At 47.0% G+C, this 14,306-nt stretch overlaps 1 protein-coding gene across 1 annotated transcript in view; it reads left to right on the top strand.

Moving 5' to 3' along the window:
* The window catches only part of LOC115480789 (solute carrier family 22 member 6-A-like), an 88,317-nt gene extending 76,003 nt beyond the window's left edge, over positions 1-12,314 (top strand). The window contains exons 10-11 of the mRNA XM_030219690.1: positions 8,003-8,206; positions 10,688-12,314. Of these exons, the coding sequence (XP_030075550.1) occupies positions 8,003-8,206; positions 10,688-10,805 (322 nt within the window). The 3' untranslated portion in view covers positions 10,806-12,314. The remainder of the gene's footprint in view (positions 1-8,002; positions 8,207-10,687) is intronic.
* Positions 12,315-14,306: the final 1,992 nt, after the last annotated feature.

The raw sequence follows: 14,306 nt of genomic DNA, 5'->3' as shown, positions 1-14,306 counted from the left end.
GAGAAGTTGAGGGTTTGAGCCTAGAGAATTAGTCAGTTGGATGTAGTAGTCCTGTTTGGCAAGCAAGAGAGCAGATTGGAAGGAGGTCAACATGAATTTGAAGTGTGAGAAGTCAGCAAGGGCATGAGGTTTCAGCCAGAGGCATTCGGCAGAACGGGTACAAGAACGAAGGTAGCGGATTTTAGGGGTTAGCCAGGGCTGGGGTGTGGTACGTCTAATAGGACGGGGCTTAAGAGGTGCAAGAGTGTCTAAGGCAGAGGATAGAATAGTATTGTAGGAAGAGACGGCATGATTGACAGATTTGGATGGTGTAGTGGTAGAGAAGAGGTTCGAGACATTGGAGGATAGGGTAGTAGGGTCAATGGCCTGGAGATTCCTAGATAAATTGGTTAAGATTGGACGGGATTGGGCGGGAGGAAGTTTAAGTGTGAAGGTTATTAGATGATGGTCAGAAAGGGGGAGATTTGAGGTAGAGGAATTGGAGGGAGAGCAGTTATAGGAGAAAATAAGGTCAACACAGTGACCATTTTGGTGGGTAGGGGAGGTGGAGCATAGTTGAAGATTGAAGGAGGATGTTAAGGTGAGGAACTGAGAGACGTAAGAGTTGGAGGGATCATTAACATGAATGTTAAAGTCGCCAAGGATGAGGGAGGGAGAGGAAGGATCATAAAAGAAGGAAAGCCAAGCATCAAAGTCGCTGAGAAAGGATGAAAGGGATTTATCAGGGGGACGATAAATAACTGCTATTCGAAGAGGCAAAGGAGAGAATAGCCGGACGGAGTGGACTTCAAAGGAAGAAAAACGGAGAGACTGAGGTGGCGGAAGAGATTGAAATTTGGAAGAGGGCAAGAGTAATAGAGCAACACCACCATCACGGCCAATAGGGCGAGGAGTATGGGAGAAGAGAGAATCACCATGGCAGAGGGCTGCGACTGAAGCAGAGTCATCAGGGCAGAGCCAAGTTTCAGTTATCGGGAGTAGATGGAGGCTACGAGTGATAAAAAGGTCATGGATATAGGGAAGTTTGTTGCAGATGGAGCGGGCATTCCATAGGACGCATGAGAAGGACAGAGAAGAGGGGGGAGGAGAGGAATAGAGATGAGATTGGAGAGGTCACGGTGCGACCTGTACAAATATGATAAGGGTTGGTGAGGGGGACCAGGATTGGGATTGATGTCTCCAACAGAGAGAAGAAGAAGGAGTAAGAGAGTGCGGAGGAGAGTAGGAGAGGAGTGGCGATGAAGGCGACGAAGGCGAGATGAACTCAGAATGGGCGGGAAGTGTTGAAGGCAGAAAGCAAGGAAGGAGGAAGAGGACAAGAGAGATGGTGAGGTAATAAAATGAACAAAAGGGCAATGTATAGTTGTAGTGCATAGTGGCTTCGGGTGGAGGAATAGATTGGGAAGGGACCGTGCTAGGAGGAGAATGTGAAATGGAGCTATGTAGTGACTCAGGCAGATAGGCATTAGCTAACAGTCACAAACAAAGGTGAGGCAGTTGGAGCTGAGGCTGAAGGCTGGAACGGGCAGTCCTAGACATTAGCTAACAGTCACAAACAAAGGTGAGGCAGCTGGAGCTGAGGCTGAAGGCTGGAACAGGAGTAGAGGTTGCAGGACTAGTGTATAAGCTGCAGGCTGGAGCAGAGGATGCAGGCTGGAGCAGAGGATGTAGGCTGGAGCAGATGACGCAGGCTGGAGCAGATGATGCAGGTAGGGGCATAGCAGAGGATGATGCAGGCTGGAGCAGATGATGCAGGTTGGGGCAGAGGATGCAAGCTGGAGCAGGGAATGCAGAATATGAGCCGAAGTTGCAGGCTGGAGCCGGGTTTCAGTAGTATCCTTCAAGAGTACACCACACCGAACCATGTACTTCTGGGAGACTGTCAGGTTTCCATGCTAAGGTTAACCCTGCAGCCACCTAAAGGATGCAACCCAGCACTGCTCAGGCCTACCTCACCTGTGCATGTGCTATACTCTGGCATACCCTCCACCCCATCGCGTTTGGTTTTCTCTTGCCTCTGGACGAATCTCTCACCCGGAAGTTATCTCCCCGTTGGCTTCTAAGGAAACTGGGGCCACAATCCCAGGGGTCCCACAGTTCCTAGAAAGCACCCACAGACTCAAAACACAAGCCACTAGGATTCTTAGTAAGTCCAGGATAACAGAGTTAATAAACTATTATTATTAGCATTTGTATAGCGCTACCAGACGCACGCAGCGCTGAACACCTGACACAGAGAGACAGTCCCTGCTCAAAAGAGCTTACGATCTAAAATAATACAGACAGACAAGACAATTAAGGGCGAGGGAAGTACTGGGTGAGAAGGAACAAGGGGGGAGGCAAATGAGTAGTGGCTAGGAGCCAAAAGCAGCAGTGAAAAGGTGGGTTTTCAGCATAGATTTGAAAACAGGTAGAGATGGAGCTAGGCATACAGGCTCAGGAAGTTTATTCCAGGCATAAGGTGCGGCGAGAGAAAAGGAACAAAGCTTGGAGTTAGCAGTGGAGGAGAAGGGGGACGACAAGAGCGATTTGTCCAGCGAGCGGAGGTCACGGGGAAGAATGTAGAGAGAGACGAGAGTGGAGAGGTAATGGGGGACTGCAGAATGGATGCATTTAAAGGTCAGTAAGAGAAGTTTGAACTGTATATGGAAGCGGACAGGGAGCCAGTGAAGTGAGTTGAGGAGTAGGCTAGTGTGGGTTGTGATAACCACAGTGTCTGCCCTTACATGAGGAGGCCGCCAGAGGGCGCTCTCCCATTGAAAACCTAAAATGTCCTGATCTGGCCACTAGAGGGAGCCAAAGAGTATAGTCCATGGTAGTGACCAGAAGGAACAGCTAGGGGGTGCTCCTGGCATAGGACTTGTACTTCCCGGGGAGGCCACCAGGGGGACTCTCTGAGTGGAAGCTGGATAGGTGGAGAAAGTTCTGGGTGCGGACCTCTCTGGAAGCAGGGGGGGAGAGGCCTAAAGAAAGGTGGAGTGGATTATTGGGCACCCTATAAAAAGCATCCTCTAGCCAAGGGAGAGGGGAGAAGATGGGGGGGGGGGGGGGGGGGGGGGGACCTGCAACACCCAGAGCTGGAGAATTACAAGCCGGGAACCGAGGAAAGAGGCTTGCTGAAGTGGAGCTCAAGAGAGAGGTCAGGAGAAGGTTCCCTCCAAACCCAGAGAGGTACTTACCTGGTGGGGGCCAGGCACTGGGTGCTAGTATTATGAACAATTGCTACTGATATGGGAACTGTGAGGGGTTTAAAAAGAACAAACAGCCGTGGGGTGGAGGATAGGACCGTAAGGTTAATGTGAATAAAGAAGGTCCTATCCAGGGGAGGAGGCTGTTATACCCTGAGACCCAGATGTCCCCAGTAAATGGTCTCAGGGGGGGTGAATCGCAGTAACAGATTAATAGTGGGCAAGTCAGGCCCACAAGACTGTAACCTAGATAATAAACTGAATTTACATGCAACCAGCTAATTTGCATATTTTTGCAAACAGAGGAAGCTGTGCTATCTTCCAGAGAAGGGTGACCTGGGGGCCCCACCAGAAGAACTGGTAAGGTGGGTCGGTTACCAGGTGATACAGCGGGGAGGCTGGGCCAGGACTGCAGGTTAAGGAAGAGGTCTCCCTGAGGGAAAGGGGAGGACCAAACCTAGAGGCCTGAATCAAGGCAGTCACAGAGAAGTCTGGTTTCAAGGTGGTTCCCTGAGGCAAAAGGCTGGTGAGGCCGGGCTGGAGCCACTAGAGGGCCACTGCACACCAGAGCACCCCTGTGGGAGTTACAAAGGGTACTATCCCAGATGGAACCTTGTTGTTGAATAACCCCCTGAAGACAAAGACATCAGAGAATCCCTGCTACCCTTGACAGTTGAATAACAGTGTCTGAAAGTTGAAACCAAGGGAAGAGCAAAGGGTTGGTGGGACCCAGGCAATAATTGTATCCCCAGGGAAGTGTGCAGAAGGGCCCACTGACTACAGGCAGGTTCTGGGGGACTAGAGAACTCAAAGTGAAGCTGAGTGGAAAAGGCATCAGTCTCCAGAGGAGGTCTCTTGTGTGGGTGAAGACAGACAGCACGGAGAGGTGCAGGTCGAGAGCAGACAGCACGGAGAGGTGCAGGTCGAGAGCAGACAGCACGGAGAGGTGCTTGCGGACATTTCTCCTGTGTGTCCTTTTTACAGGGTATAACGATTTTGGCAGAAAATAAGCCGTGCTGCAGAATTTTGGACAGTCTGAAGAGGAGAGAGATGAGATGACTGAGCAGAAGACCAGTGAGAAGTAAATTGCAATAATCCAAGCGAGAGGTGACAAGGGTGTGGATAAGGGTTTTGGCAGCGTCTTTACCAAAGGGAAATCGTGCCAAACGAATCTCATTGAATTCTTTGATAGGGTGACCGGAGAATTGAATCAGGGACGAGCTATAGACGTAATCTACTTAGATTTCAGCAAAGCTTTTGACATGGTTCCCCACAGGAGGCTCTTAAATAAACTGGACAGGCTGAAGATAGGGCCCGAAGTGGTGAACTGGTTTAGGAACTGGTTGACGGACAGACACCAGAAGGTGGTGGTTAATGGAATTCGCTCGGATGAGGGAAAGGTGAGTAGTGGAGTGCCTCAAGGATCGGTGCTGGGGCCGATTCTGTTCAATATATTTGTGAGTGACATTGCCGAAGGGTTAGAAGGTAAAGTTTGCCTATTTGCGGATGATACTAAGATCTGTAACAGAGTGGACACCCAGGAGGGAGTGGAAAACATGAAAAAGGCTCTGAGGAAGCTAGAAGAATGGTCTAAGGATTGTCAATTAAAATTCAGTGCGAAGAAATGCAAAGTGATGCACGTAGGGCGTAGAAATCCACGGGAGACGTATGTGTTAGGCGGTGAGAGTCTTATAGGTACGGATGGGGAGAGGGATCTTGGGGTGATAATATCTGAGAATCTGAAGGCGACGAAACAGTGTGACAAGGCGGTGGCTGTAGCTAGAAGGTTGCTAGGCTGTATAGAGAGAGGTGTGACCAGCAGAAGAAAGGGGGTGTTGATGCCCCTGTATAAGTCGTTGGTGAGGCCCCACCTGGAGTATTGTGTTCAGTTTTGGAGGCCGTATCTTGCTAAGGATGTAAAAAGAATTGTTGCGGTGCAAAGAAAAGCTACGAGAATGGTATGGGATTTGTGTTACAAGACATATGAGGAGAGACTTGCTGACCTGAACATGTATACCCTGGAGGAAAGGAGAAACAGGGGTGATATGATACAGACGTTCAAATATTTGAAAGGTATTAATCCGCAAACGAACCTTTTCCGGAGATGGGAAGGCAGTAGAACTAGAGGACACGAAATGAGATTGAAGGGGGGCAGACTCAAGAAAAATGTCAGGAAGTATTTTTTCACGGAGAGAGTGGTGGATGCTTGGAATGCCCTCCCACGGGAGGTGGTGGAGATGAAAACGGTAACGGAATTCAAACATGCGTGGGATAAACATAAAGGAATCCTGTTCAGAAGGAATGGATCCTCAGGAGCTTAGCCGAGATTGGGTGGCAGAGCCGGTGGTGGGAGGAGGGGTTGGTGGTTGGGAGGCGGGACTAGTGCTGGGCAGACTTCTACGGTCTATGCCCTGAAAAAGACAGATACAAATCAAGGTAGGGTATACACAAAAAGTAGCACATATGAGTTTATCTTGTTGGGCAGACTGGATGGACCGTGTAGGTCTTTTTCTGCCGTCATCTACTATGTTACTATGTATTCAGAAAGGAAGGGGCGAATTTTGCTAATGTTGTAGATAAAGAAATGACAGGTTTTGGCGATCTGTTGAATATGTGCAGAGAAGGAGAGAGAGGAATCAAAGATGACACCAAGATTACGAGCCGAGGAGACAGGGAGGATGTGAGAGCCATTAACAGAGATGGAGAATGGGGGAAGAGGGGAGGTGGGTTTAGGGGGAAACTAAACTAATAGGTTTATAATCAGAACAAGGTAGAACAGAGAATGGAGGAATAGGGTATAATTAGCAAATAAAAGGTAAATTAAACGGGTATCAATGTAAAACTAAACACTTATTCAATACCTGAGTAGTTCCTGGGGAGTTCAGGAAAATTTAACTTCTTACAGGCTTGAACAGGGTCTCAGTGTAAATGCTCTTACTCTTCACAGTCCCACTCTGAGACTAAATATTTCCAGCAACTTCTGGCTGATTTTTGAACATCTTGGCCAATCAGAGCCCAGAGAAAACTCAGCTGAACTAATTTGTTAATTAAATTGGCAAACTTAAGACAACACCCAAGGTGTGACAGCAGAGAAATGAGATGCTATTAGGTCCACAAAGGCTGTGAAGTGGCTCTGTGGCCTCCTGTGATATCACCCATTCTATGATTTAAATTTATGGGTTAAAATTCAACTGGCAGTGGTTCAGTGGCATTCCTAGGGGGGCTGACACCCAGGGCGCCCCGCCCCCCCGGGTGCAGCGTGACCCCCCCCCCCCCCCCCGGTGAAAGAGCCCCCCCGGGTGCACGCTGCTGGGGGGGGGGGGTGCCGCGTGCCTCTCTGCTTCGTTCGTTTCCATGCTCCCTCTGTCCCTCTGCCCCGGAACAGGAAGTAACCTGTTCCGGGCCAGAGGGAGCACAGAACGAACGTAGCGGACAGGTGCGCGACACCCCCCCCCCCCCCCAGCGGTGTGCACCCGGGGTGGACCGCCCCCACCGCCCCCCCCCCCCCCTTGGTACGCCACTGCAGTGGCTGCTAAAATAGATTTGGAGAATATTTAGTTGTTTGGCAATGCCTACAATTTACACAATTGCTTGAAAACTATGATAGTCAGAAGTTCACAACCATGTGTCACAATGCATCAATCTTAAATTTGATTTGAGGGGGAGAAAACAGGTCTCATATAATCACCCGGGCTTCTGTGCAACTTCGTACACCCAATATTAGGGTATTGCCCAGTGGTGTCCTCGTGTAATCATTGACTGAACCCCTTCCTACCAAATTCAAGTTTTAATTTTTCTTGATTTCTATAAGCATTTTTTAAAATGTATTTCTTCTTATCCCGAATAAGTGCTTGATGTGCACACTGCAGTGTCTTGCAATATGTCTCAAGGTGGCAATTAAGGTGACTAATGAAGCACCAAAAATCAGTCAGACTTATCTGAAATGTCCAGGTCTGTGTCAGCCAGTGGGCCCCGACAGGCACCCGTTTCGCGGAATGCTTTCTCAAGGGATCACGGCTGGTCCTGTCTTTAGTCTGGTGCTATCCTGTTGGAGAGAGCAATAATAAAATACCACACTGTCCAAGTGAACTTGAATACCTTCAAAAACCCAGCTTGTGCTTACCAGCACATCATGCACGCCACCGTGTAATTGGAAAACTGGTGGCGGCGTTTTTTTAAAGGGCTGATGAGCCGGAAGTACCGGATACAACAACTGGAACCAGGAGCCATTTCAGTTTTGTCAACAAAATCTCTGTCAATGATTACATGAGGACACCATTGGGCAATACCCTAATATTGGGTGTAAGAAGTTGCAAGGAAAGCCCGGGTGATGATATGAGACCTGTTTTCTCCCCCTAAGATCAAATTTAAGATTACATTGTGACACATGGTTGTGAACTTCTGACTATCATAGTTTTCAAGCAATTGCTTATTGGCGATAGATTAGTATCTTGTTTCATATATATTGTAGACTTTACACAGGCACTGACAATCTTCAGTGCCATACCCACATAACTAACTGGTCAAAGTTAGGACTCTAAGCAGTTAGCTATGCAAGAACTGGCACTGAATATAGCCAGTGCCCATGTATCTCCCAGCTCTGCCCAGACTCTGCTCCTGGACTGCACCGGTACTAACTTGGGAGTGCCACGGTGGTCAGAGGGGATATTCAGTGGTATTGCCTGGGTAGGTGCTGCTGAATATCCCAATCCAACATACTCAGTGCGATTTAAGTGGGCAGGAGCCTCTCCTGCCCATTTAAATCATTTTCAGTATGAAGCCCTGAAGTTTTTCCTCTTTCTTTGCTCTCGCAGACAGACCGGATTATCGCTGGGGCACACCATGGCCCGGGTGGGTGCTGCCTTGTCTCCCATCATGAAAATGACCAGCGTGTATATGTCCTCTCTGCCATTCATCATTTATGGTGCAGCAGCTTTCCTCGGTGCCCTCTTTAGCTACTGTCTTCCAGAAACCAAGGACCAGCCTTTGCCTGAAACCATACAGGAAGTGGAGATACGGTGAGGAGTCCTCATGTCACTATTTGCTATCTTAATTTCAGCTCCTGTCAAACACACAACACTTGCAGTACTGACCAGCTTTTGTCACACACATGTGACTAGTGATGACTAGTTCATATCATTCACAGGGCAGATTAAAACATAGGCAAACCAGGCATGTGCCTAGATCCAAAAGTTTGAGGGCAGGGATCTGTCTGATATGCCTTTATCTGACTCTGCCAATGCCCGGATATACAGGAAAGATATCAATTGTGGCTGCACAGTCAGCCAATACAGGATAAGAGGTGTTATTATCAGCTGCTTCTGTCATCAACTAGCACCATTCATTTACCTCTCTCTGTCAGTGTCTCAGAAGATATGGCATCATTAGCGGCCTATAGCCTGGCAATTGATAGGGTCTGAGCAAGCATGCATTCTGACTATTTTTAATTTCTCTTCAGAATTGTTGGACAAGGGATTAAACCTTATTTCTAGGATAATACAAAACAATTTTTAACCCCTTAACATGCATGTTTGCCTAGGGCCCACCAGAGTTAATCCTGCCCTGCTAACACATATGTATTCTTAGTTACAGCAGCTGGCTTCTACCACACACTGGTTACCAGTTTCTGTCAAACCTTACATGTTCCAGTGATTGGCTCCTGTCACATACATGTGTCACTAATTTCCTGATTGGCTCACTATCCAGCTTATTTTTGAAAGAGAAAGACGCCCATATTTCAACTCAAATCGGGAGATGGGCGTCTTTCTCCCGTGGGCGACCAAATCGGTATAATCAAAAGCCGATTTCGGGCGTCTTCAACTGCACTCCGTCGCAGGAACAACCAAAGTAGACGGGGGCATGTCGCAGGCGTGGTAAAGGCGGGACTGGGGCGTGGTTATCGGCCGAGGAGAGATGGCCGCCTTCGGCCGATAATCAAAAAAAGAAAGGCGGTTTTACCGCAATTTTGGGTCACTTTTTTTGGACCCTTTTTTTTCACGAACAAGTCCCAAAAAAGTGCCCCAGCTGCCCAGATGACCACCGGAGGGAATCAGGGATGACCTCCCTGGACTCCCCCAGTGGTCACTAACCCTCTCCCACCAAAAAAAAAAAGAACTTGAAAAACCTTTTTTTTCAGCCTGTATGGCAGCCTCAAATGTCATACCCAGCTCCATGACAGCAGTATGCAGGTCCCTGAAGCAGTTGTTAGTGGGTGCAGTGGACTTCACCCAGGTGGGCCCAGGCCCATCCCCACACCTACCTGTTCGACTTGTGGTGGTAAATGGGAGCCCTCCAGACCGCCCCCAAAACCCACTGTACCCACATGTAGGTGCCCCGTTCACACCTTAGGGCTATGGTAATGGTGAAGAGTTGTGGGCAGTGGGTTTTGGGGGGGATTTGAGGGGCTCAGCACCCAAAGGAAGGGAGCTATGGACTTGGGAGGTATTTTACTTTTGTTTTTTACGTTTTACAAGTGCCCCCTAGGGTGCCCGGTTGCTGTCCTGGCATGTGAGGGGGACCAGTGCACTACGAATCCTGGCCCCTCCCACGACCCAATGCCTTCGGTTTCCATTATCGCTGAAAAACAATACCGCCTAGCTCAAATCCGCACAAATCCGATGCATTTGGCCGGCACAAACCATATTATCGAAAAAAAAGATGGACGTCCATTTTTTTCTAAAATACAGTCTGTCCCACCTCTTTACGTACCCGTTTTCGGACATAGACGCCCATGGAGATGGGCGTTCGCGTTCGATTATGCCCCTCTATCCCTTTCCTTTCTTGATGGGACAATTTTCAGCACATTTTCCATGACTGATATCTAACTGCAAAAGAAAAAAAAATGTATTTTGAAAATCTGCACCTCCCTGCATGCTGACTATAGTGACTGCATGTTTTGCTTCAGGGTAAAGGGGGAGTGCCTCACATGTATTTTACCCCATTAACTTTGCATCTGCATAATAGTTATGCAGGTGGAACATTGAATCCTCATGGTATTAGTCTACTGCAAGATTTTCATATAAGGGCAGATTTGCCTGCTTTGAATGCAGTACAGTCTCGTTTATCCGAACTTCGCTAATCCGACCATCTGTCATATCTGACAGACCCCCCCCCCCCTGTGATGTCATCACATTGCCATTAAGAAGCATTTAGGTTCTTTTCCTGTTTTCCAGCGTCACATGCTGCTGGTTAGTGTTAATATTTTAAATACAGATACTTTATGACTGTTTTTATGCATAAAGTATACCATTCATTTTTAAGGGGTTACTATTGTTTTCTGTATTATCTGACTTTTCATTTATCCGACAATGGCTCAGTCCCGTTTACATCGGGTGATAGAGGCCATACTGTATCTGAGTCTAATTTAGCCAGCAAAGCTCAACATTTTAAAGAAATGCTCACCGCTGCTGTCTGAATATTGACCAGATTCCTTCTAAATGAAAAAACGCTGCAACTTATAACTTTTCTATCTGTTTTATGCTTCTTTATTTCTTATAAAGTGCATCACGTTCTAAAAGAAAATGGCTGTGTGATGTCAACAACACTAACGAAGTACAAGAGAACATGGACATCCCAATGTTAAGACTGCTGAGCAAAGAGAACCAAAGTGAATGCTGAGGAGGAAAAGGGAGGGAGATTGCTGTTCAGCTCAAGCTCCCATTTCTGTCAAATGGGGAACATGATGCTTCACAGACTACTGCTATCCCAAAAGAGAACCAGGCACAACTCATCCAGAATAAGTGTGGGGGGTGGGGGGGAGAAGTTGGGAAATGTGGTGCATAGACATGCTGTAAATAATGGCTCCTTGAGGTGAGACAGTGTTGAGGGAGAGACCTTATACAAGGTAGAACAAAACCTATAGATTCCTTTCCCCTCTGAACGCTGTCCACCCCATCTTGCTCCCCTGCACTCTACAGAATGTTTCCAAGATAATATGAATGTGAGCAAGAATGCAGGATGACCCTATGTTGCCCTGAGCCAGTCCTTCTAGTTTTCTCCACCTTTGACTTATGTTGGTTTGACTTCAGGTTCTCCTTTCCCTTCTCCCTGAAATGCATCAATATGTTGTACATTTGTGTTCATGAGGTCTGCTGTGCTTGAATGCTGGTGGGAGGTGCCTGGTTACCTGGTTGGTTTTGGTGCATCTACACACCTGTATGCCTTCCTTCTTCCATTGTCTCATTGCAGAAGATGTCACCAAAGAAAACATCATTTTCTTAACTAACATTAGTTTCTTTTATTGCTTATTACTTTTTCTTTTTTGCTTTTTTTTCTAATTATTTTCTTCAACAGATGGAGCAGCTGTGAATAAACCACACAAGTTACAAAACTGTATCTAATTTTCTGTTTTATAAACTAGAGTTGAGAATATGCTTTACCTTGTGCAACTTCTTTGTTTGATCATTTTTTGAAAAACATTGTACATGCTTATATATTTTCACTATTTGGCTACTGTAACTTACTTTAAGCGGGTTGTCCGAAACAGTTAAGGATTCAGGTACAAACTTTACAGAATACAGCAATTCAATTATTGTGTCATACAAAAAGATTTTATTCTGCTTCCATTCTTCTGAGGTGCCTTCACTGGTTGCTTGTTGAGACTCTAATTTTCTTTAAATTAGGATACATGCTTTTTAAAATCTTATATGTATGTCCTGGTATATTATGAGTACAATGATACTTTTATCTTCTGATAAAAGATTATCTTGAATGCAAGACTGTTTAATGTTATACTTTCCAAGTGTTAAGGGCTTGAAATATAAAACCATACATGTTTCATCTTTTCCTTATCAGTCAGCCTGGTTTTGCAATGATTTACCGTTTTGCAGTGGTGTATCCATGGGGGGTGGGGGACCTAAGCCCCCTCACTTTCAGATCAGACCACCTCTCCTTTAATGGTTAAAGGGGATGCCAAACCCTGCCATCCAAAATGTCTCCTGCGCGAGTCCTGCCTGTGCTGTCTGAGTAGCACTTAAGTCAGCTTTTTCATAGGTGCCGACTGCCATTGGCTAAATTTGACCCAGATATTTAATGTTGGGCTGAATCCTGGCAGCAGCACTGAATATCTGAGTCATAGAGAGCTGCTGGAACTTGTCTGGTGATATTCAGACCTGCATAAGTGCCTGCATTACGGGGAGGGGCATAATTGAACGGGGACAACCATCTCTAAGGGCGTCCCAGCAAAGGGGCGGGGAAACCGCTATTATCAAAACAAGATGGGTGTCCATCTTTTGTTTCGATAATATGGTCGGGGACGCCCAAATCTCAACATTTAGGTCGACCTTAGAGATGGTCGACCTAAATGTTGAGATGGTCAACCTTAGAGATGGTCGTCCCCGGTTTTCGGCCATAATGGAAACCAAGGACGCCCATCTCAAAAACGGCCAAATCCAAGGCATTTGGTCATAGGAGGAGCCAGCATTTGTAGTGCACTGGTCCCCCTCACATGCCAGACCACCAACCAGGCACCCTAGTGGGCACTGCAGTGGACTTCACAAATTGCTCCCAGGTGCATAACTCCCTTACCTTGGGTGCTGAGCCCCCAACCCTCCCCCCCAAAAAACCCACTCCCCACAACTGTACACCACTACCATAGCCCTAAGAGGTGAAGGGGGGCACCTACATGTGGGTACAGTGGGTTTCAGGTGGGTTTTAAGGGGCTTACATTTACCACCACAAGTGTATCAGGTATGGAGGGTGGGCCTGGGTCCGCCTGCCTGAAGTGCACTGCACCCACTAAAACTGCTCCAGGGACCTGCATACTGCTGTCATGGAGCTGGGTATGTGTAGAGAAAATGTTTTGCTAATATAGGGTTAATCATTCTTACAATTTTTAAGTAAATGTAGATTCCAAAAAGAGGAACAGTTGTGCTCTGATCTTGTAAGTAGAACTGAATGTTCTTACATATGCTTTTGGCCGGATACCTTACTAACACTCTAGAACTGTAACATGTTAAAATGTATTTGTGATGAGACACGTAGGCACTGTGGAACTGCACGTAGGCATTGTAAGGGAAAGGTTTATAAGAGCAGAGAGAGGTGGGGGGTTTGAGTCAGACAACCTCCAGACTGATGTTGGATTTTTGTCTATTTCTTGCAAGAAATAAACGTGTTTGTGTCTAAGCCTGTTTGATCTCTTGGGATTCGTGAGTATAATAATTAATTCTTTTAACAGTATGACATTTGAGGCTGGCATAGAGGCTGGCAAAAAAAAATTATTTTTTTTTTAGGGTGGGAGGGGGTTGGTGACCACTGGGAGAGTAAGGAGAGGTCATCGCCGATTCCCTCCGGTGGTCATCTGGTCAGTTTGGGCACCTTTTTGAGGCTTGGTCGTGAAAAAAAATGGACCAAGTAACGTTGACCAAATGCTCATCAGAGACAACCTTCTTTTTTCCATTATGGGTCGAGGATACCCATCTCTTAAGCATGCTCCAGTCCCGCCTTCACTACTCCTCCGACATGCCCCCGTGACCTTTGGTCATCCCCGCGACGGACTGCAGTTGAGGGCGCCCAAAATCGGCTTTCGATTATGCCGATTTGGGCAACCCTGAGAGAAAGACGCCCATCTCCTGATTTGTGTCGGAAGATGGGCGGCCTTCTCTTTCGAAAATGCCCTTGATAGTAACATAGTAAATGAACGGTCCATCCAGTCTGCCCAACAAGATAAACTGATTTTACATGGTATGTAATACTTTATATGTATACCCGAGTTTGATTTGTCCCTGCCTTTCTCAGGGCACAGAGTGTAAAAGTCTGCCCAGCACTGTTCTTGTACTAGAAGTTCTGAAGCTACCGTCGAAGCCCCTTAAAATTTACACTCCAGACCATCCATATCTATTCAGTCACGATCGCAGACTGTAGAAATCTGCCCTGCACCGGTTTTACTCTCCAAATACTGGCATCGCCACCCAATGTCCGCTAAGATTCCATAGATCCATTCTTTCTAAACAGGATTCCTTTGTGTTTATCCCACGCATGTTTGAATTCCATTACCGTTTTCATATCCACCACCTCCCGCGGGAGGGCATTCCACATATCTACCACCCTCTCTGTGAAAAAATACTTCCTGACAATACTCCTGAGTCTGCCACCCTTCAACCTCAATTCATGTCCTCTAGT

The sequence above is a fragment of the Microcaecilia unicolor genome, chromosome 11 (genome assembly GCF_901765095.1).
Source record: "Microcaecilia unicolor chromosome 11, aMicUni1.1, whole genome shotgun sequence".
Classification (NCBI taxonomy): domain Eukaryota; kingdom Metazoa; phylum Chordata; class Amphibia; order Gymnophiona; family Siphonopidae; genus Microcaecilia; species Microcaecilia unicolor.
Note: the sequence above shows the minus strand (reverse complement) of the source record. Positions and strands in the feature narration are given on the sequence as shown.